Source organism: Carcharodon carcharias, chromosome 3, assembly GCF_017639515.1.
Source record: "Carcharodon carcharias isolate sCarCar2 chromosome 3, sCarCar2.pri, whole genome shotgun sequence".
Classification (NCBI taxonomy): domain Eukaryota; kingdom Metazoa; phylum Chordata; class Chondrichthyes; order Lamniformes; family Lamnidae; genus Carcharodon; species Carcharodon carcharias.
This window is the reverse complement of record NC_054469.1, coordinates 105,545,827-105,568,233: the sequence shown is the minus strand read 5'-3', so window position 1 is coordinate 105,568,233 and position 22,407 is coordinate 105,545,827. Positions and strand designations below refer to the sequence as shown.

Sequence of the window (22,407 nt, the reverse complement as noted above, 5' to 3'; positions counted from 1 at the left end):
GCATCTGCAGCAGGCAGATTGGTGAGGATGAGGTCAAGTATGTTTTTCCCTCTATTTGGTTCCCTCACCACCTACCACAGACCCAGTCTAGCAGCTATGTAAGTTAATACTTGGCCAGCTCAGTAAGTAGTGGTGCCACTGAGCCACTTTTGATGATAGACGTTGAAGTCCCCCACCCGGAGTACTTCTGTACCCTTGCCACCCTTAGTACATGTTCAGCATGGAGGAGCACTGGTTCATCAGCTGAGGAGGGGCGGTACGTGGTAATCAGCAGGAGACTTCCTTGCCCATGTTTGACTTGATGCCATGAGACTTCATGGGGTCTGGAGTCGATGTTGAGGATTCCCAGGTCCACTCCCTCCCGCATGTGCCACCACCTCTGCTGGATCTGTCCTGCCCGTGGGCCAGGACATACCCAGGGATGGTGATGGTGGAATCTGGGACATTAATCTGTAAGGTATGATTCCATGAGGATGACTATGTAAGGTTGTTGCTTGACTAGTCTGTGAGACAGCTCTCCCAATTTTGGCACTGGCCCCCAGATGTTAGTAAAGAGGACTTTGCAGGGTCGACAGGGCTGCAATTGCCGTTGTCATTTCCAGAAGCGAGGTCGATGCCAGGTGATCCGTCCAATTTAATTCCTTTTTTGTAGCGGTTTGATACAACTGAGTGGCTTGCTAGGCCATTTCAGAGTTGCTGTGGGTCTGGAGTCACATGCAGGTAAGGACAACGGATTTCCTTCTCTAAAGGACCTTAGTAAACCAGATGGGTTTTTACAACAATCAACAATGGTTTCATAGTCATCATTAGACTTTCAATTCCAGATTTTTATTGAATTCAAATTCCACCATCTGCCATGGCGGGATTCAAACCCAGGTCCCCAGAGCATTAGCCTGGGTCTCTGGATTACTAGTCCAGCAACAATACGACTACGCCATCACCTCCCCCTGCTCAAAAAATTACTCTAGAGAACGAATTAAATATTTTTTTAAAAATTAAAATGTTAGTAAGTAGGTCTGCATACCAGACATCGTCATCTGAAAGAGTTTTTTAAAATTAAAATGCGAGTTTGCCTTCTACAGTGCTGGCATACTAGTATAAATTTAAGATATTGCTGTGGTTCACATCTCAAAAAAAGTGTTTCACTGTACTGACAGAATGCTTAGTTTTATTTATAATCATCAGGCTGATTCTTTTGTACAAGAATTTTGAAAACATACATAATGTTGGTCCTATATATGGCTGTCATTCGAAGATCTTTTTCTAAACTTAGCAACACATTTTTACCCAACCTCCAACTTTCATGAATACCCTTTTTGCTTTGATGGAGTGCCATTAACTGGGGTGTGCATTTCTCCCATCATCTTCATTTTCAAACCTTAGAGGGCTGAATGTCATGTAGACCCAAGATTTTCATTGTCTTATAATCTGGCATCAGATGGGCCATTCCTTCTGGCTCAGTAAGCATACTGAGCTGGTTCAGTGCATTGCATTGTAAGGCAAAGCAGCGTATGCCACAAGTGTGTTCATGCATGAAGTTGGCTTAGCCCAATTACCAGATACATTGCACAGTTCCAAGAACTGCTGGATACAACTTTATTATAAAATTCACAAAGTAATTGAAACAAAAATCTTTTTCATAAGGATTTGTCTCCTTGTCAGGTAGAACTATGTTCAGTCAGAAGTGAAAACAGAAAATGCTGGAAAAACTCAGCAGGTCTGGCAGCATCTGTGGAGAGGGAGTTAACATTTTGAGTCAGTATGACTTCTTCAGAGCTGGAGAGAGATACAAACATTATGGATTTTATACTGTGGTAAACAGGTGAAGCAAAATAGAAGGTGAGGGATGGCGGGGGGGAGGGGCAGCTCACAAGAGATTTGACTAGGATGTCATGAACACAAGACAAGGGAAGTGTTAATGATCATGTTAGAGACTAAGGAAGGTGCTTACAGTGGCCTAAAAGTCAGATAATGAAATGTGATAACAGAACAAGGGTCAGTGTTCTCTGAAAGCAAAAGATAAGAATCAGTTACAGGCTGGCACTGTGGGGGAGGGATTTGGGGAACAAAAGAAAACAAAACCTATCCACCTATCCCTGATCTTCTATTTTGCTCTACCTCTTCCACAGTATAAAATCCATTACATTTCTACTTCTCTTCAGCTCTGAAGAAGTCATACAAACTTGAAACATTAACTCTGTTTCTCTCTCCACATTGCTGCCAGACCTGAGTTTTTCCAGCATTTTCTGTTTTTAATTTCAGATTTCCAGCATCTGGAGTATTTTACATTTCACTTCACATGATATCATGAAATGTATGAAGACACTGGATAACGCAATGCTATAGGCCCCGACAAATCCCAGCTGTAGTTCTGAAGACTTGTTCTCCAGAACTAGCTACACCTCCAGCAAAGCCTTTCCACTACAGCTGCAACACAGGCACCTATCAGATATTATGGGAAACTGCCCAGATACATCTTGTCCACAGAAGGTAGGACAAATTCAGTCTGGCTAATTACTGGTCCAACAGTCTACTCCCAATTATCAGCAGAGTGATGGAAGGTGTCACTGACAGTTGTATCAAGTGGCACTTATACAGCAATAACCTACCCAGCGATGCTCCGTTTGCATTCCGCCAGGATCACTCGACACCAAATCTCGTTACAGCCTTGGTCCAAACATGGACAAAGGAACTGAGTTCAAGAGATGAGTGAGAGACTGCCCTTAACAACAAGGCAGCATTTGACCAATTGTGGCATCAAGTGGCCCTGCCAATATTGAAGTCAATGGGAATCAGGGGGAAAACTCTCTGCTGGTTGGAGTCATATCTCGCACAAAAGGAAGATAGTTGTGATTATTTGAGGCCATTCATCTCTAGCCAGGACATAGCTGCAGGAGTTGCTCAGTGTAGTGTCCTAAGCCCAACCATCTTCAGCTGCTTCAATGACCTTCCTTCCATCAAGGTCAGAAATGGAGTTCAGTGCAGTTTGCAACTTCTGAGTTACTGATGCAGTCTGCCCGCATGGAACAAGATCCAGGCAACACGGAGGTTGATAAGTGGTAAATAACATTCATATCACACGAGTGCTGGGCAATGACCACCTCCAACAAGAGAATCGAATCGTCTCCCATTAATGTTCAATGGCATTAACATCGCCAAATTCCCCACTATCAACATCCTAGGAGTAACCATTGACCATAATTTTAACTGGACCTGCTGTATAAATATTGTAGTTTACAAGAACAGGTCAGATGCTGGGAATTCTGTAGCAATTAACTAACCTCCTGACTCCCCAAAGCCTGTCCACCATCTACAAAGCAAAAGTCAGGAATGTGATGGAATATTTCTCCACTTGCCTGGATGAGTGCAGCTCCAACAACACACAAGAAGCTCAATACCATCCAGGATAAAGCAGCCTAGTCAACCAGCACCCCATTCACCACCTTAAACATTCACTCCCTCCACCACCAGCACCAAGTGGCAGCAGTGTGCACCATCTACAAGATGCACTTCAGCAACTAGTCAAGCCTCGTTCAATGGTATATTCAGACCTGTGACCTCTATCACCTGGAAGGACAAGTGCAGCAATTGCACGTTTCCCCCACACCGTCCTGTCTATATTCCTTCACTGTCTCGAGATCAAAATCTTTGCTCTCCCTTCATAACAGCATTGTGGATGTACTTACACCAGATGGACTGCAGCAGTTCAAGAAAGCAGCTCCCCTGCCTTCTCAAGGGCAATTAGGGTTGAACAACAAATGCTGGCCTTGCCAGCAATGCTCACATACCATTAACAAAAAAAAGACAATTCAGAAAACAAAGGTACTGTTTTACACATATATGCACATGTCTGCGATCCTGTTTACCAAACTGGCCACAGGGACCTTAAAGAAATGCAAATACAAATGGCAAGGGTGGTGTAGCAAGGTGCAGGGGTATAAACCAGCTGAATTGCAGGAATCAGATTTAAATTCTGGTTTTCCTTCTGATCTATTTTCTTTTATTACTTACATGTTTAAATTCCCACGTAATAGACTCTGGAACAGGAGCGTCATCTAATGGGCAATACGTCATTCCAATATAATTTTTTTCATCAGTCACTTCTGCACACAGTTCAGTCACAGAATTAAATCGAATTTCTCCTTTGGAGGTATATTCAAAATACTGTTTTTTAAAAAGAAAAGTTGTGCATGAAGTAATATATTCTGAAAGTAATAAAATCAATTGCTTTATTGGAAGGACAAAGCAAAAATCTTCATAATTTACATTAACAAGTAGAACCATAGAAAACATAACAACACTGACAATGTAAATTTCTACCAAGGCTTTCAACAGTTAATGATATGCATCCTTCTGCAGTTAACAATAATCATTACAATGTAAAATATTCACTGCCATTTCTCAATGTTCTGTTAATCCCCAACAACAAATGCTTCTATTGGAATTTAACCATATTGGGGGTGCAATTTGAGGACCAGACAATCAGGCTGAACTAGTGACATGTGTGCCTTTCACCTCTCATACATATTAAAAAATAGTTCTGTATAACTGATTCACCTGTGATTTAGCTAACTCAGTTTCACATCACTTTTGCCCACAGAAAAGTACTACAGTGAAAAGTACTACAGTTTGTAACTTAACTATAATAAAGCTATTTTTGAGTGAACCCCTTGTACAAAATTCAATGAACAAAACGGAAACTATGCCACCCAGTCTTTCATTAAAGATGGTACTCATAGCTTAGCTATGTGTTTGATTTAATGTTCTCAAGTCACATTTTAATGCCATTAAACAGGCCAATAATAAAAACATATCAATTTCACATGTAAGCCAAGCACTTAGTTAAGTACAATTGTCATGGTATTTTAAAACTATTTACATTAATATAAGGAAGTTTGCAGGAGCTGTAATGGTGCACTTGCAGAAACATTATCAATATACTCCTTCAGCCCATCATATACAAAAGGTCTGCAACAAAAATACTTCTGCAGACAGACACGGTCTATTAAAGTGAAAAAATATTCAGAGGATATCAGTGCTACTGTACATTATCTGAACATATATATTGATAGTTATTCTTCAGCTAATCATGAAAGCATTGAATACATTTTTCTTCTTTACCTTTTAATGACAAAGGTAAAATTTGAGCAGAAAGTGGTTTAAAAACATGACCAACCTATCCAACAAATCTGAAAAGTGAGGTTAATATATTTTAGTGCAGCCATTTTACCAAAACTGATGTTGCATTTCTGTCCTCTGGAACTCTGTTCCTAGTTTCCCATCAATAAAAAGCACAATACTACAAATGCTGAAAATCTGGGGAAAAAAGTTCATAATTCCCTCTTCCTTATCATTGTGGATTAGCAGGTGGATACAGATATTGGGTTGGATAAGGAATTAGTTGCATTCTCATAGACAGAAGATAGTTACCAAAGGTCGTGGTTCTGCACAGGGACAGCTACTATTAGAATCTCATAGGTTGGTATTAGAAATGATGCAATGCACTATCTTTATCAGTGAGCCACAAAGTGTTGCAGGGGTGGAATTTGTTGCCGACTTTAAAGATGGGACAAACAGCATTGGAATCTTAGATGAGGAAAATGGATTACAGGCTCATCTAGTTGCAATGGGGAAGTGTGCCTGCTTCTGGAAGATGTAATTTATTATACAAATCTAGCATTGCACACACGAGTAAGATAAACACCAATGCAGAGTTGTGCATTCAAGGTTGCTGCATAATAAAAAATTCTGCCAAGCTACATGAATCTCTGAGATAGATAGGTGCAGGAACATGTGTGTTAATTATGAAAGCAAAGTAGTAGTTTTGGTATCAGGAGGTACTTGCCCCACTGGCCCGGCCCCCACCCCATAGCATCGTTGACCAACACATACAGTCCGGGTGGACCTTCTGCAAGAATTCAAAAGGGAGCTTGACAAGTTCCTGAATGTGGCCAACATTACACCCAGTAGGTAGATATTGAAGGAAATGTCACAGTAATCTGAAGATTCTTTTTCTCTAAATTGGTAAAATTTTTCCCTTTTATTTGCCTCCCCGAGTAGATTGCATGGCTGATGGGGAATAGATGAGGTCATGGTGTTCTGAAGTTGTACAGCGAGACTAAAGGATGGGAAAAGACCACTAAGCCTGTGGTCAAGAATCTTCTTCAAACATTGGAAAGATCCTCAACTGTTCCTGTTCACTCATGCCTTAAACCCCAACGTAACTATGTTCCCTTTCCCATCCTGTCCAGAATTTCCAAATTCTCCTCAATGTAGAAAAGATATTTTAAAACTTCTTCCTATAGATAAGGAACACTACAGAAATATGTAACTGTTGGAGTTCTGACAATGCATTCACAGCCAAAACACGTATCTTCAGCTTAGCACATGCTGATGGGCCTACTGTGCGTTTCCAAACTTTTATTTCCAAAGCCCAGCTCTTATTGTCAGAGCCAAAACCTTTGAGGGAACCAATCTTGTTGATTTCACAGGTGACAACTCTGATTATAGCAGGCAAGATTCCTGCTGGTAAGACTCAATCATTCTACACAATTGATGGAGCAGCTGCCAGCCAATGTCTCCCCCATGGATCCAACTGCAAAATCAATCCAATTCCTATGTTTGTAATGGGTGCAATGATACTTTAATTACGGGAAGGTTATTAACTTTGTAGGTGGCTCCCCAGGGAAGCTGTCAACCAGTAGACATTGCATGAGCTCTTACCAGCAGAAATGTTGCCTGCTGAAATCTCAGCCATTGTAAAACCAAGAGTGACTCTCCGATACTATTTCAGCTCAGTGTATGATAAAACACACCACATATATAGCAAAGTACAATCGCTAAAGGTTATCAAAGTAAATGTTGCATTTTGCCTTTAGGGTTGGAGGAAGAATCGATCCGGCTATGGTGAAATTAATTAGTCCAAATTCCAGTCTAATTCATTTATAAATCTCCCCTATACTTCTGGTTGAAATGTGGGTTTATGTATTCGATCTTCCTGCTCCAAAATTGTAGAAAAGCATAAAGTGAGTACTTGCAGTACTTCCATGACTGAACATTGATACTCTGTTCAAAACTCTACTCAGTATGAGTGAAGTTGATCCATGCACTCAATGGAATGCTTTCCCTATAGGCTATGCAGACAACCTTAACTACAGAGGAATCTCAGCAAAAGTAATTGATATCTGTTCATGATGCAAAGTGGCTGTCTTTGATAATGGCTTTTTAAAAATTATTACAGCACATCAGTTGATCAACACTCCCTCAATCCTCACACAACACAGTGAATGTTATTGAGTTTTGTCAGGTCCCCTATTTCTGCCAATATTATCTCAAATAAAAGCTGCTGCATTTATTTTTTGGATAGTAAATGGCCATGTTCTCCCACACTGTACATCAATGTTATTTTGAAAGGCCACAAAGCTAAATAGTTAAAATGTACAAACATTGCTTGCTCTAATTAATTACAATGAGAAAAGAAATCCCAAGAACTGGATGGTTATGAAAAATAAGAGTACTCACCTGATTACCTCCCTGGCCATGGCATCCAAACAAAGACAGATGTGCTCCTACTGGACTATGTTCTGGTGCATTGTAATCCAGGCATTCTGAGTGAATTCCTTCACTACGAATCTGGAAGAAGTGTCCCAGTGTTAAAAACCATCTAGTAAAATAAACATCAAACATACCCTGGGTCAGATCCACTCACATACTAGATGTTGAGTGAATGGTTAGCATTCCAATGAGATAGCACAGTAAGTATTAAAAGGGTTCAAATCAGATAGTCTTTCAACATTCTAAAACTAAAGCTGGTGCAACACTGGTGTTCTACTATGACTTAACTCCTAATTATTGCAGTATCGCATCATATTTAAAATCCATGCAATTAGATGTATTCAGCCACGTTAGGCTGACACCCACACACTGTTTTCCGCAGTCTATTTTCAACATTCCAGGACAACGAGATTTGCTTCATCTCACAGGCCTAGAATCTCCTTGTACATGATACTGCAATAGCTGCTGAGGAAAGTTGTGCACTACTGAATTGCATCAGTTTTACTGCAGAAGCACCCTATGTGCGAATTTCCTTAATTATTTGCACTGCTTCCAAGTTCTGACTGCTGAAATTGCACTTAACTCATTGACATAGTGCCAAACCCCATGCATGAGGCCAGAAAACACAAATTCCTGTATTTACACCAGCTATAAATGGATATTAATTTACACTTAAATATTTAGGCACAGTACAGCCCAAAGTGGCACAACAGATTTATGATGGCTGCGAGCTAACTTCTTGGAGACTCAAAAGAAACCTTACTGCAATATACCTATTAAAAAGCTGTTAGCCTTAGTGCAACCAGAAATCATGGATGAGCTGAGGTAAGGACAGAGATGTGCAATGTTACAGTGGTGGAAGTAGGAGGACTTTTTGATGGTAAGGATTTAGGTTGGAAGCTCAATGTAGAGCCGAGATAGGATGCTAAGGTTGTGAACAGTTTGATTCAGCCTGAGAAATTATGGATTTTTTTTGAAACAAAGAGGTATATTAAAGAATATGGAGAATGAAGAGAAAAGAGGGATTAGATTAGGTTGCAAATGGAGAAAAACAACAGCACAGGACCAAATGTTCTGTTTGCTCCATAGAATCCTTTGGTGCTGCGGCAACTAATCCAATCTAAACTGGATTACAAGTTACAGACAAATAAATTTTATGCTCTTCTCCCAATTATATTTTTAAAAGTAGGCTGAATCTTACTTTTACAAGACAATTGGCTATTCAGCCCATCATGCTTGCATTAGATCTCAGAATGTTCGTCCCATGTCCCTGACTTTCCATGGACCCTTTAAAAATTCTGCTCCTGAGAGCAGTTAAGTAGGTAACTGACCACCAAACTTAAATTTCTGTTTGAACAGTGCAGAAATGGTTTTGGAGGGGAGAGGGAGAATTGACACATCTGCTTACAGCTCCATGCCAACTAGGACGATCCTCTGGCACATGCAATTCTGGGTATATATTCTTCAAATACCAGTTGAAATTGTTGCACTCCAAGCGTTCCCGGAGCAGTTTTCTCCCAGAAATATCACCATACTTTTCCTGAAACAAAAGAAACCCTTCACAGTGAACCGTTTGAAATCTCAGGCTGATTGCCTGCTCTGTTTCACTCTCTATTCATATATACAGAATTTGTACCCAAGGATAGTGATAAAGGAGTCTGGGATGTTAGCTGATATAATATAATCAGAGGCATGTCTGCCAGCTTGGAACATTGTTGAAGAAAACTTGCAGGGTTGATTGACTGAATCAATATTACCTCAATCCTAACCTGATCCAATACCTGGGTAGTTGCCAATCAATCCACCTGTTACTGCTGTTTCAATTGTACACCATTGTTTAACTCGCTAGGCCAGTTCAGTATTAAGAGTCAAGAACAATAAGTACCAGCATTTGCTTGCTGTTTTCATAGGCTAGAGGTGCAGGCTAGTGTTAATTTTGAAAGATTTTTCCAAATTTGCCCTCTTAGCACGAGGTTTCTCTGGCCATCCTGCTCTGCACCACCACACGTCAAAGTAGAACAGATCAAAGACTAATTCTGGTGTCACATTCCTGGTGGTATACGACATGTATTAATTATCACTTCAACAGCAGGTGTGTTGAATGCTACCAACTTCAGAACAAAAATTACTAAACAGGGCAATAGTACAGGTCAGCAAAAGTGCAAGTAGTTCTGATCTGTCTTTATCATCATGTTGTTTTCATTGGGCCATGAAAGGGCTAAACTAGTAAAAGCCACTTCCTTCCATCAGCCATTAATCACCATGTTTATAATGCTGTTGAAGACTATTTTGAATGCCATGATTTCTATAATTTAAGAAAGCTTCTCTAATAGGCTAGTAAATATACAGTATGTAAAAACTGACACTCAATTCAATTTTACTATTTTGAAAACCGGGATAATTATAGCTGCTTAAATATAACGGAATGTTCACTATTCACCTCAGGTTATCTCATATAATTTTATGGAACAAAGTCTCGTTGTGCATCACAGTCCTGTTTTGCTATTTGGATTTCATTTTTCTTGGTGAATGAATTGACCTTTTGTTATCTGTATTGCTCTTGCCTTCATTCCCATGTCTGTGGAGCTTGTTATCATCAAACAGTCTGCAAGTTCCACAAATCCCCTCCACTGTGGCAGATAATGCAGGTTCTTCTGTAAATTATGGATATTGAATGCAAACCACATGGCTCAGTACCTTTTTAGCTGGAGGATTCCGGTAATAAAAGTGTACTTTGTATTCATCCATCCAGACTTCAGCTGCTCGCACAGTGTTTTGGAGGAAATTTGGTCGAGCGTAAGGAGCACGCTTTGGAAAAACGTGGCCTACATGTGAACAGGGATCAATTTCCAAGGTGCCTCCGCATTGCCATATCTTTTGAAGTAATTTCAAAACAAATTAACAAAAAATACAATTAGAAAGGTACTACAACATCATCAATAGAATAGAATCATACAGTTGTACAGCCCAGAAGAAGACCTATCAGCCCATCACATCTCTTTATTAACATACAATTATACAGCATCTTTAAAATAAAAAATACATTCCAAGGCTTGTCACAGATAATCAGTCAGTAAAGGTTCATTCAGAGAAGGTTTACCAGACTAAAACCTGGAATGGGTGGATTGTTTTATGAGGAAAGGTTGAACGGACTAGGCTTGTATCTGCTGGAGTTTAGAAGAGTAAGAGGCAATTTGATTGAAACATATAAGATCCTGAGGGGTCTTGACAGGATGGATGTGGAGAGGATATTTCCTCTTGTGGGAGAATCTAGAACTAGAGATCACTGTTTAAAAATAAGGGGTCAGCCATTTAAAACTGAGATAACACGAAGTTTTTTCACTCAAAGGGTGGGTCTTTGGAACTCTTCCTGAAAAGTTGGTGGAAGCAGAGTCTTTGAATATTTTTAAGGCAGAGGTGGATAGATTCCTAGTGAGCAAGGTGGCGATAGGTTATTGGCAATAGGCGGGATGCAAATTTCAGCTTACTATCAGATCAGCCATGATCTTATTAAATGGCGGAGCAGGCTCAAGGGGCTGAATAGCCTACTCCTGCTCCATGTTCGTATGCATGAATTAGAGGAGGGGAGCAGTGGATTGGGTGGAGACGAGGCATGAATGGATAGGGAAGAATTCCAGAACTTAAGACCTTGGCAGATGAAGGCACTGCTGCAAGATGAAGGGGTGCACACGACAGCAAAGTCAAAAAGGGAAAGTTTGATAGAGGATGGGTTCTGTATGACTGTCAACTCTGGTTGGAAGTCTAATTACTTGACATTTGCAAATGTTACTGCATGTGCCTTATAAAGGTTGACTCTCCCATGATCAAGTATCGTTCCTCATGGTTGTTCTATGAGAACTTCCAAGAACCAAAAGACCACTCTTCATAAGCAAGGAATGGGGATAAGGGGAAACTGTAGTCGGGAATGATTTGCATGGAGGAATTTTGATTCCAGCAGTAACTCTAAAACTGTACCAATAATAATACTGGTAACACCCATTCCTCTCTGCAATAACTTACTGATGGTGTATTGGTAACCAGTAGTGATAGGTGTAATAAATTTATATGCAACTAAGCACTGTAGGAGTACTTTCACCACATGGAATACAGTGGTTCAAGAAGTGGCTTGCCACAACTTTCCAGAGAACAATTAGGGATGAGCAACAAAAACTGGCCAGCCAATGACATCCACATCCTGTGAAAGAATATATTTAAAATAACTAGTGGTAGTAGCCTGTGACAAATGGAGGACCAAAGGATAAATAGTTGGAAATTTGAAAGTGCAGTTAAGTGTCCTGGAGGAAGTGAGATTGGAAGTGAAATAGGACATGAGAGCGGTGATGAATATGGGAAGAGATCAGAGATGGCCTTCTCTGTGATCAAGACCATAGGAGTAGAAAGGTCACAGAAGATGAAAAAAATCGAGAGGATGGTATCAATAGGGATACTAGAGTTTATATGTAAGAACGGGTTGGTGGTGTGGTTAGGGGTGGGGGTGAGGAGGAAGTGCAGTGAATTCAGATGAGGGAGGGCAAGAGGAGCATTGATGGAGTCTGAAATCACTAAGGATACAGGGTCTCAGGGGTTTAGAGAAAAAATGGAGGATATCTTAGTGAGAAACTTAGGACCAGGGGGAACTATAGAGAACGAGGATTTTAAAGGAGAGGCATGAAGGATGGAACAAAGTGCAGTCCTCAAAAGAGGAGAAAACACCAGAAGGGGAAGAAACGAAGGTGTCACTTAGTGATAATGGGCACACTGCCACAAGGAAGCTTCTGTAAAGGGCAAAATGGCATCACCAGCAAGACATTTTTCAGTCTACAATGTTAATTTAATCATTCACAATAAGATTCTGAAGGCAAATACAGTGATTGATCATCAACAATTTACATTTATATACAACATTTAACATTGTAAAATGTCCCAAGGCATTTAAATAAGATGAGCAATACCAATAAAAATACTTTTGACATTTTCTGACACCTAACATAGAAGGAGAAATCAAGAAGAATGACCAAAAGCTTGATCAAAGAAATGGGTTTTTAGGAGCATCTTAGGAAAAGAGAGAGATGGGGAGGTAATTCCTAAGTTAGCTGGAATTCCAGCTGAAAACACAACAACCAATGGTGGAGTGATTAAAATCAGAGATATGCAAGAGACCAGAATTGGAGGCGTGTAGATATCGCAAAGGCTTTTGGGGTTGGAGGAGGTTATACAGAAAGAAAGGGAGGAGGTAGACCGTGGAAGAATTTGAAAACAAGGATGAAGATTTTAAAATTGATGTAGTGTCAGACAAGGAGTGGGTGAAGGTCAGCAAGCACAGGGATGATGGGTAAATGAGATTTAGAGCAAGGTAAAGCGCGGGCAGAAGAGTTTTGGATTCACACATCATCATGTAGTGTGGAAGATGGGAGAACAGCAAGGAGACCATTGAAATAGTCACATCCAGAGGTAACAAAAACATGGATGAGGGTTTCAGCAGTAGCTGAGCTGCAGGAATGTCAGAGTCAAGCAACATTATGGCGCTGGGAGTGGGCAGCCTTGGTGATGGTGCTGATGTGTTGTCTATAACTCAACTCAGGGTCAAACAACACCAAGATGGTTGTAAAGTGTTGTTCAGCTTAGAACAGTTTCCTGGGATGGAAATGGTGGACAGGGAATATTGTGATGGAGGCCAACACAATGGTTTCAATCTTCCCAATATTTGGCTGGTGGAAATTTTTGCTCATCCAATACTGAATGTTGGACAAGCAGTGTGACAAGTCAGAGACAGCTGGAAAATCAAGGAGGTCATGGTGAGATGGAGAAACTGATGTTGTGTTTTCAGATGATATTGCCAAGGGGCAGCATGTAGATGAGAAAGAAAAAAAAAAGAGGCCAAGGATAGATTCCTGGGGAACACCAAAGATAACAGAGCAAGAATGGGAAGAGAATCCATTTCAGGTGATTCACTGCCTACGATCAGATTGATAAGAACAGAACCAAGTTGAGGCAGTTCCACCAACCTAGATGATGGAGGAGAGGCATTGGAGCAGAAAAGTGTGGCCAATTATATCGAAAGCTGCAGACAGGTTTAGAAGGATGGAGGGTGGAAAATTAATGATCAAAGTCACAAAGGATGTCATCTGTGACTTCAATAAAGGCTGGTTCAGTAATGTGGCCAGGCTGGAAACCTGACTGGAGGGATTCAAACATGAAATTGTAGGAAAGATGGCACAGGTTTGGGAAGTGACACCATATTCAATGAGAGGGAAGGGAGTTTTGAAAAGGGCTAAAATTTGCAGGTACAGTAGGGTCAAGGGTAGGTTTATTTTGAGAGGGGTGGCAATAGCGGATTTGGAGGAGGAGAAGAAAATACCTGAGAAAAGAGAACAAGGGAATCATAAAAAAAATCAACTAACCTGGGGCACAATAAGGGAAGTTGAGCAGTCGAGAGTTTGAGTGGAATGGGTTAAAGACAGCAAAGGGTAGATCTCATGGACAAGTTTGGAGAAAGCATTGCAAGAGGTGGGATGGAATCTAAGGAAAGACACAAGTTCAGGGAAAGGATGGCTGAGAAATTTGGGGAAGTTTGTCCTGAAGGAGCAGAGGAAGAGAGGGAAGCAGTAGATGTAGCTGAATGGATGATCTCCATCTTTGTAAAAAAAAACCATAAGCTCCTTGCACTTACTGCCAGAGGCAAGGGTGAATGAGGGCTAGGTTAGGTATTTAAGAATCTGGTTTGTTGTAGAGCAGGAATTGACAAGGTGGTGCAGATTTAGCAGTACCTTTGAAAAAGGAATTTGGATATATACTTGAAAAGGAAAAATTTGCAGGACTGTGAACCAAATTGGAAAACTCTTTCAAACACCCAGCATAGGCATGATGGGCCAAATGGCCTCCTTCTTTACTATGATTTGTTGTGCAGAAGGTATCTTTGCATTCCTGGTTGATTTTCAAATAGTGAGTAGTTTAAATTATGGAAAGCATAGTGTGATAATGCTTTTAAATGGTCTAGCCAGATCTGGAGATGAATGGTTAAACCAGTTGTTCTCCAAAAACATTCAAAGTCTATGTTACCTGGACCTAAGGGAGCAGAAATGAGGAGTATACTGAAAGAAGGCTTTAGGTGAGAACCAGTAATACTTCCAGTGGGGACAAAGGAATTAAACGTGGTGAAGATGTGAGATTTAGCAAATCAATAGCTGCCAAGGTGTCATGTTGAACTGAAGGCCAAAGGCTAGGTAGTCAGAAATTTGGAAGTGCAGTGGTAAGTGACTTGAGGGAGAGTTTATTCTAGGGCCAGACACAAAAAGCGGGCTTGGAAGAGGGAAGGGGAATATGGGTAGGGAGCAATAAAAAGGAAATTAACCTGAGATTGTCTTATCAGTGATAGTGATCATAGGGATAGAGAGGCCACGTGAGATGGCAAGATTGAGGAGGTTGGCATGTATGTGCGTTGGAGGGCTTACTTGCTGGTTCAGAGTTAGGTTGGAATGAGAGCAAACAAGAAGAGTGGAGAAGGAAATCATAATCACCAAGGATGAAAAGATGCTCAGTGCAATGGCTGAGAGAGGAAAACAGAGAAGGTATCTCAAGAGAAATTTGGATTGATATTTTAATAGATAGTACAAGTGCAAGATTTCAAATGAGAGGCCTAAAGGATGAAACAAGGTGATATGTTCAAAGGAGAAGCTGCCAGAAGAATAGGGAGACAGGCAAGATGTGCCTTAGAGAAATGAGCTAGACAATCACCATGACAGTGTGAGAGGAGCAAGTAATTGATGGCATATCCAGACAGGTGGACTTCATGAAGGGGAGGATGTCAACACCCCCCAGCCATGTCTGTGTCAAGGCCATAATGTCAATGTACATGTACCATGACAATGTCAATAAGTTCATGGGTGGCAAAGGCTTTATTCGCAGGTCAACTTACATTTTGGCAGGAGACATGGAGAGCAGAGCAAAAATTGATCTACTGGCAGAGTCCACATGGAGACAGTTGGGAGAGATGAGATGACTGAGAAAGAGGGTGGCAAGATTAGCCCCCAGGACTTAGTGGTCAGGAAGGGCAGGGAAAAGAATAGGATGAGACAATTAGGGTTGCTGCTCATTAGGAGATGGTGGTAACTGGCTCAGTGGGCCTTTCTGAGGATGGCAGAGGAAAGCTGAAGGATTATTAAAGAGAAGTCAAGCCAGGGACAGTGGCATGAAAGTAGGAAAGATGACGAGTACCGAAGAATTGAGTTTTTTGAGGGTAAATTATCTTGAGGGGAGAGAAAGGAAAGGAGCCAAATAGTGGAAGGAGTAAACAGAAAGAGAGAGAGAGGGGAAATATAAGTGATGGACCCAGGTCCAGAATGTAAGTGAAAATATGCTTAAATAGACACAGGGAAACTAAGCTACATGGGCGGCAAGGTTACACACAAGCTTAAGATAGAAGCCATGCCAGAGGGGCAGTGGTGAATGGAGTGATCAGGACAGAAATAAAGTTGCTGAGATTAGTCCCAGCAAGCCAATTGGTTGCTCCTCATATGGAGACAGCAATGGCCATGTCAATGCACCCTACAGATAATGCAGAGTCACACACAAAAGGGTCACTATGTTCTCATATAAACACAACTGCATACATAATACTTACCCTAAAGGACAATTCTAGATTCTCTCCCCCCCATACTTCCATCCCTGTGTCATAGGTGCCCAGGTATTCAAAATACTTCTTACTGACAGCAAACAGCCCTCCTGCCATCGTAGGTGATCTGATGAGAGATGTATTTTTTGATTGTGTATATTTAATTTTGTTTAAAAAAGCAGCCAAGAAAAAAAAGAGCAAATGAATTGATTATATTTAATATAGAAGATATAGAATTCAGGTTCCCCTGATAATTCAACAGATAACTTTAGTGTAGCTGTGATATAAGAGACAAAAAAGAGTCCTTAGTTCTGTGTAGAATTAGCTGATATTAACCAGTGTGGCATTGGGGTATTGCAATTTGTTTCTGTTACAAAGGACTGGGGAGGAGAGAATTAATAATTCAGCCAGGACTCCTGCTCTCATGATTTCGTATTCATAGCATATTCATAGCGGGTGACGACAGACTCTGCCTCAACGATAATAAAAAAAAGAAAATGCTGGAAATACTCCATAGGTCGATCAGCATTGGTGGAAAGAAAGAGTTAACTGTCCTGGTGAAAGGTCACTGACCTGAAAGGTTAACTCCATTTCTCTCTTCACAGACCCACTGAGTGCTTCCAGCATTTTCTGTTTTATTTCAGATTTCCAGCATTCACAATATTTTACTTTTGTCTGACTCAACCATGATGGTCTTCGTGGCTAAATAAGCCTGGCAACATTCTCATCTCACCTAACAGCAGCGAGTGACTTCTGCAATATGCCTGAGGGTGAATAATGTCTACGGAACCATAAACCAATAGGAATCAATAAAAATAACTGTACAGAAACAGGATATACATTCTTAAAACAAATAAGACCATAGATCTTATACTGAAATAAAATCTGAAAAGGAGACTTATTTCTTACCTATGTTTGCTCAACAAATTTCAATAATTGATTCCCACTAGCATACTTTGCATTATTAGTGACAGATTCCGTACACACTCTTCCTCCAGGAATATGATAAAATAGGTTCTTTATTTCTATCCCATTCTACATGCAATAGCTACTGTTTTCACTGCCTGTTACTAATTATTTTTACTTTAAGCAATTTTCACCATAGATCAACAAGATGGAATAGATCAACAAGATGGAATAAAACTAACAAATGAGTGACATTCTATATTATAAATCTTGAAGTTGCAGTATTTTTTTTTAAAGTACTCAAGGCTACTGTATTTCAGATGCTTTTGTCTCCGTTAATTTAAAAGACAGTACAGCAGGACAGTACAGCACTGGAAACAGTATATTAGAGTGTTGACCGAAATGTATTTACCTAATTGGGTCTATTCTTGATTTCCTTCGTTTTCTTTCATGCTCAGGGACAACATGCCACTGGAATGTAAGACGCCAGTCAAATCCTCCAATCATTGGTTCCCCTGTCTGCATGTAGAATGCAAAAGTGTTCCAATCGATAGTGTCAATAACCGGACATACAACAGCAGTTTCATTCTCGCTAATCCTAAAGATAAAACATATTTCTATAAATAATACATAGGGGCAGGCATACATCTTAACAGGTTCCTACATCTTCTATTGGCTGTAGTTACTGCCAGCTGTTTTGTCACAGCAAAGTAAGCCAGAAATGGCAAAGTAGATGTGAATTGTGTGGTAGTGGGGTTCGAGATGAATAGGGAATTTTACAGGCACTGAAGTAGTGGTGGATTGAGATAACTTTCACAATTCCCATGAATGGCAGCATTGCTGTACAGCCAGCGTTTCAAAGTTGTGTGGGCGGGTGGGGGGGTCGAGAAAGAGATATATGTGGAGGAGAAGGAGACAACACAATGATCCAGAGCATTTTGTGAAAGCTAGGTGAGGTGGGCCCTGGTTGACAGATACCAATACTAAAAGTACATTGTAACAAAGATATATATAATCTTACCTCTTTAACAGTGGCTCCAACCAGCCAGGAACACACTCGCAATGACAATCCAGAAATGTGAGCACATCTCCAGTAGAAAAAGTTGCACCAATCAAACGGGCACGTACCAGTCCCTCCCTCTTATTGGTTCGAATGAGACGCACTCGCTGAAGGTTACTGATGTACTGCTCCAGTTGGGACTTCAGATAAACTAAAATACTCAATAATTAATGGCATTATCATATATGCATTAATTACTTTAAGGTCAGTATAGAGCAGAGTATCATATAAGGCTGCAACAGTAAAGCAATTTGTCTATTTACAAATATTAATAACCAGGGCATTGGTTTTTACACATGCGTTAGCAATTTTTGTTCAGATTATGAGATGTTGACCTTACATCAATAGAGAATGACCATAAAAAAACTTAAAGCAGCGTTTAGAGAGCTGGTAATTCTATAAAATGTTTATTCATCCTTGGGATGTGGCAAGATCAGCATTTATTGCTAATAGCCCATAAGCAGCTGGTGATGAGTCACCTTCTTGAACCACTGCAGTCCAAGTGGTGTAGTCTGTCTACAAGGGTGGCTAGATAGGGAGTTCTAGGATTTTGACCCCGTGACAATGAAGAAATGTTCAGGTATTTCCAAGTCAGGATGGTACAGAACGATGAAGAGATCTTGCAGGAGATGGTGTTCCAAAACACCAGAGGCTGGGAATTCTGCAGTGAATAACTCACTGCCTGACTCCCCAAAACCTGTACCTGTAGCTGGTACAGGTCAAAGGCTTTTAGAGGTGCTGCTAGGGTGCAGCATATCATGTAAATGGTAGACAATCCAGTCATGAGCAAATAGGATGTCAGCTTGGCTGGCAAGGCCAGCATTTATTGCCTAAGTTTAAATGCTCTTGAGCAAATGGTGGTGAGCCTCCTCCTTCAACCTCTGCAGTACATGTGGTGTAGGTACTTCCACAGTATAGTTAGGGAGGGTTTTCCAGGATTTTGACTCAGAGTGAAGGAAATGCAATATATATCCAAGTCAGGGTGGTATATGACTTGAAGAGGAACTTGCAGATGGTGATGTTCCCATGAACCTGCTGCCCTTGGTTTTATAGGTATTAGAGATCATAGATTTGGAAGGTGCTGTCAAAGAATCCTTGGTGAGTAGCTGCAGTGCATCTTGTAGATGATACACTCTGCAACCACAGTGCATCAGTGGTGGAAGAAATGTTGATCAAGCGGATACTTTTTCTTGGATGTATCAAGCTTCATGAATTTTGTTGGAGCTGCACTCATCCAGGCAAGTGGAGAGTATTCCAGCATACCCCTGATTTGTGCCTTGTAGATGGTGGACAGGCTTTGGGGAGTCAGGCAGTGAGTTATTCACTGCAGAATTCCCAGCCTCTGAGAATTACAGTACTGAAATGGCTAGTCTAGTTAAGTTTTTGGTAAATGGTAAGCCCCAGGATGTTGATGGTGGGGGATTCTGTGATGGTAATGCAATGAATATCAAAGAGAGAGATGGTTAGATTCTCAGATAAAAGCAAAAAACTGTGGATGCTGGAAATCCAAAACAAAAACAAAAGTACCTGGAAAAACTCAGCAGGTCTGGCAGCATCTGCGGAGAGGAACACAGTTAACGTTTCGAGTCTGAATGACACTTCAACAGAACTAAGTAAAAATAGAAGAGAGGTGAAATATAAGCTGGTTTAAGGGGGGGGGGGGGCGGTGGGACAAGTAGAGCTGGGTAAAGGGCCAGTGATAGGTGAAGATAACCAAAAGATGTCACAGACAAAAGGACAAAGAGGTGTTGAAGGTGGTGATATTATCTAAGGAATGTGCTAATTAAGGGTAGAAAGCAGGACAAGCAAGGTACAGATAGCCCTAGTGGGGGTGGGGTGGGGTGAAGGAATCAAAAAAGGCTAAAAGGTAGAGATAAAACAGTGGATAGAAATACATTTAAAAATAAAGGAAGTAGGTGGGAAAAGAAAAATCTATATAAATTATTGGAAAGAAAAGGGGGGGAAAATCGGAAAGGGGGTGGGGATGGAGGAGAGAATTCATGATCTAAAATTGTTGAACTCAATATTCAGTCCGGAAGGCTGTAAATGCCTAGTCTGAAGATGAGGTGCTGTTCCTCCAGTTTGCGTTGAGCTTCACTGGAACAATGCAGCAAGCCAAGGACGGACATGTGGGCATGAGAGCAGGGTGAAGTGTTGAAATGGCAAGCATCAGGGAGGTCTAGGTAATGCTTGCGAACAGACCAAAGGTGTTCTGCAAAGCGGTCACCCAGTCTGCGTTTGGTCTCTCCAATGTAGAGGAAACCGCATTGGGAGCAACGAATGCAGTAGACTAAATTGAGGGAAGTGCAAGTGAAATGCTGCGTCACTTAAAAGGAGTGTTTGGGCCCTTGGACGGTGAGCAGAGGGGAAGTAAAGGGGCAGGTGTTACACCTTCTGCGGTTGCATGGGAAGGTGCCGTAGGAGGGGGTTGAGGTGTAGGGGGTGATGGAGGAGTGGACCAGGGTGTGCCGGAGGGAACGATCCCTGCAGAATGCTGCCGGGAGAGTGAAGGGAAGATGTGTTTGGTGGTGGCATCATGCTGGAGTTGGCGGAAATGGTGGAGGATGATCCTTTGAATGCAGAGGCTAGTGGGGTGATAAGTGAGGACAAGGGGGACCCTATCATGTTTCTGGGAGGGAGAAGAAGGTGTGAGGGCGGATGCGCGGGAGATGGGCCGGACACAGTTGAGGGCCCTGTCAACCACCGTGGGTGGAAACCCTCGGTTAAGGAAGAAGGAGGACATGTCAGAGGAACTGTTTTTGAAAGTGGCATCATCAGAACAGATGCGACAGAAGTGAAGGAGCTGAGAGAATGGTATGGAGTCCCATGGGATGGTTAGATTCTCTTTTGTTTGAGATAGTCATTGTTGAAGCAGCTGCAGATGGTTAGGTATAGGACACTACCCTGAGGAACTCCTACAGTAATGTCCTGGGACTGAAAAAAATGGCCTCCAACAACCAAAATCATCTTCCTTTGTCCTAGGTATGACACCAACCAGTGGAAAGTTCTTCCCGGTTCCCAGTGATTTCAATTTTGTTAGGGCTTCTTGATACCACACTTGCCAAATGTTGCCTTGATCTCAAGGGCATTCTCTGCTTCCTCAACTTTGGAATTAAGCTGGTTTGTCCATGCTTTGATCAAGGCTGTAATGAGATCAGGAACCGAGTGGCCCTGACAGAACCTAAATTGAGTATCGATGAGCAGGTTTTTGCTAAGTGCCACTCATAGTGACAACACCTTTACAAAACTGCGGATGCTGGAAATCCGAAACAAAAACAAAAATACCTGGAAAAACTCAGCAGGTCTGGCAGCATCTGTGGAGAGGAATACAATTAACATTTCGAGTCCGTATGACTCTTCAACAGAACTAAGGAAAAATAGAAAAGAGGTGAAATATAAGCTGGTTTGGTGGGGGGGTGGGGGGAACAAGAAGAGCTGGATAGAAGGCCAGTGATAGATGGGGATAACCAATTCAAGTCATTACCACTTACTGCATTTAAAAATCTTCCTCACATCCCCCCTTCATGCCTTACCCAAAGCTTTAAATCTGTGAGCACCAGTCCTTGCACAATCAGCTGATGGGAACAGCTTTTCTTTGTCTACCTTATGTTATTATCCCGAAGAGACCAGTAACCTTTAAGGTGAAATTTGAACACCCCAGTAATTAAATGAAAGAACCATGCCACAGACTTGAAATTTTCAAACAGAAACAAACTTTACTACTTTTACATATTATATACATATTAAAATAACCAAAGCAAGCACTGCTAAGTTAACACTAAATTTGGTCAAGACTTACAGTATGTGAATCCAGTTTTATTTTTAGACCCACTGCCACCCCCACCGCCAAGAGTTCCCTTATATTACAAAATCTTGGAAGGTTCACTTTTCCTGGGGCTAACTCCAAACTTTTCCACAGCTCCCTTGTAAGATGCAGGGCATTTCAACTCAATTCAATTCCTGCGCAGTGATTTTGACAGAAAATTAGAAAGACTCCTCATTTCTAATAACTCTGTTCTCCTGATTCACAGCTGTTCCACAGCTCTTGACAAATTCTTTTCCGTTGCCTTCTGAACTCAGGGCTTAAACCCACCAACTTGGATGCTTTCAGGTACAACCCCAAAGACTTTCTGGCTTCTCCAAGCTGCTCCTGGAAGATCTCTCTTTGTCTGCCTGATTCAAAGCTGAACCACTTGTTTTTACTGTAGAGGGTTACTGTAGATTTCTTCCTCTAGCTCCAAGCTAGGCAAATCTTAAAGCCTCTTTTGGCCTCACG

The 22,407-nt window shown here is 41.2% G+C and overlaps 1 protein-coding gene across 2 annotated transcripts in view; it reads right to left on the bottom strand.

Annotated features, from left to right (window-relative positions):
• Positions 1-22,407, bottom strand: part of poc1bl (POC1 centriolar protein homolog B (Chlamydomonas), like) — a 74,787-nt gene that overhangs the window by 3,480 nt on the left and 48,900 nt on the right. For both annotated transcript variants that reach the window (XM_041184527.1, XM_041184526.1), the window contains 7 exons: positions 18,093-18,282; positions 17,484-17,669; positions 16,175-16,292; positions 10,252-10,428; positions 8,963-9,094; positions 7,522-7,632; positions 4,012-4,164 (listed from right to left, as the gene is read on the bottom strand). In XM_041184527.1, coding sequence (XP_041040461.1) covers positions 4,012-4,164; positions 7,522-7,632; positions 8,963-9,094; positions 10,252-10,428; positions 16,175-16,292; positions 17,484-17,669; positions 18,093-18,282 — 1,067 coding nt within the window. The remainder of the gene's footprint in view (positions 1-4,011; positions 4,165-7,521; positions 7,633-8,962; positions 9,095-10,251; positions 10,429-16,174; positions 16,293-17,483; positions 17,670-18,092; positions 18,283-22,407) is intronic.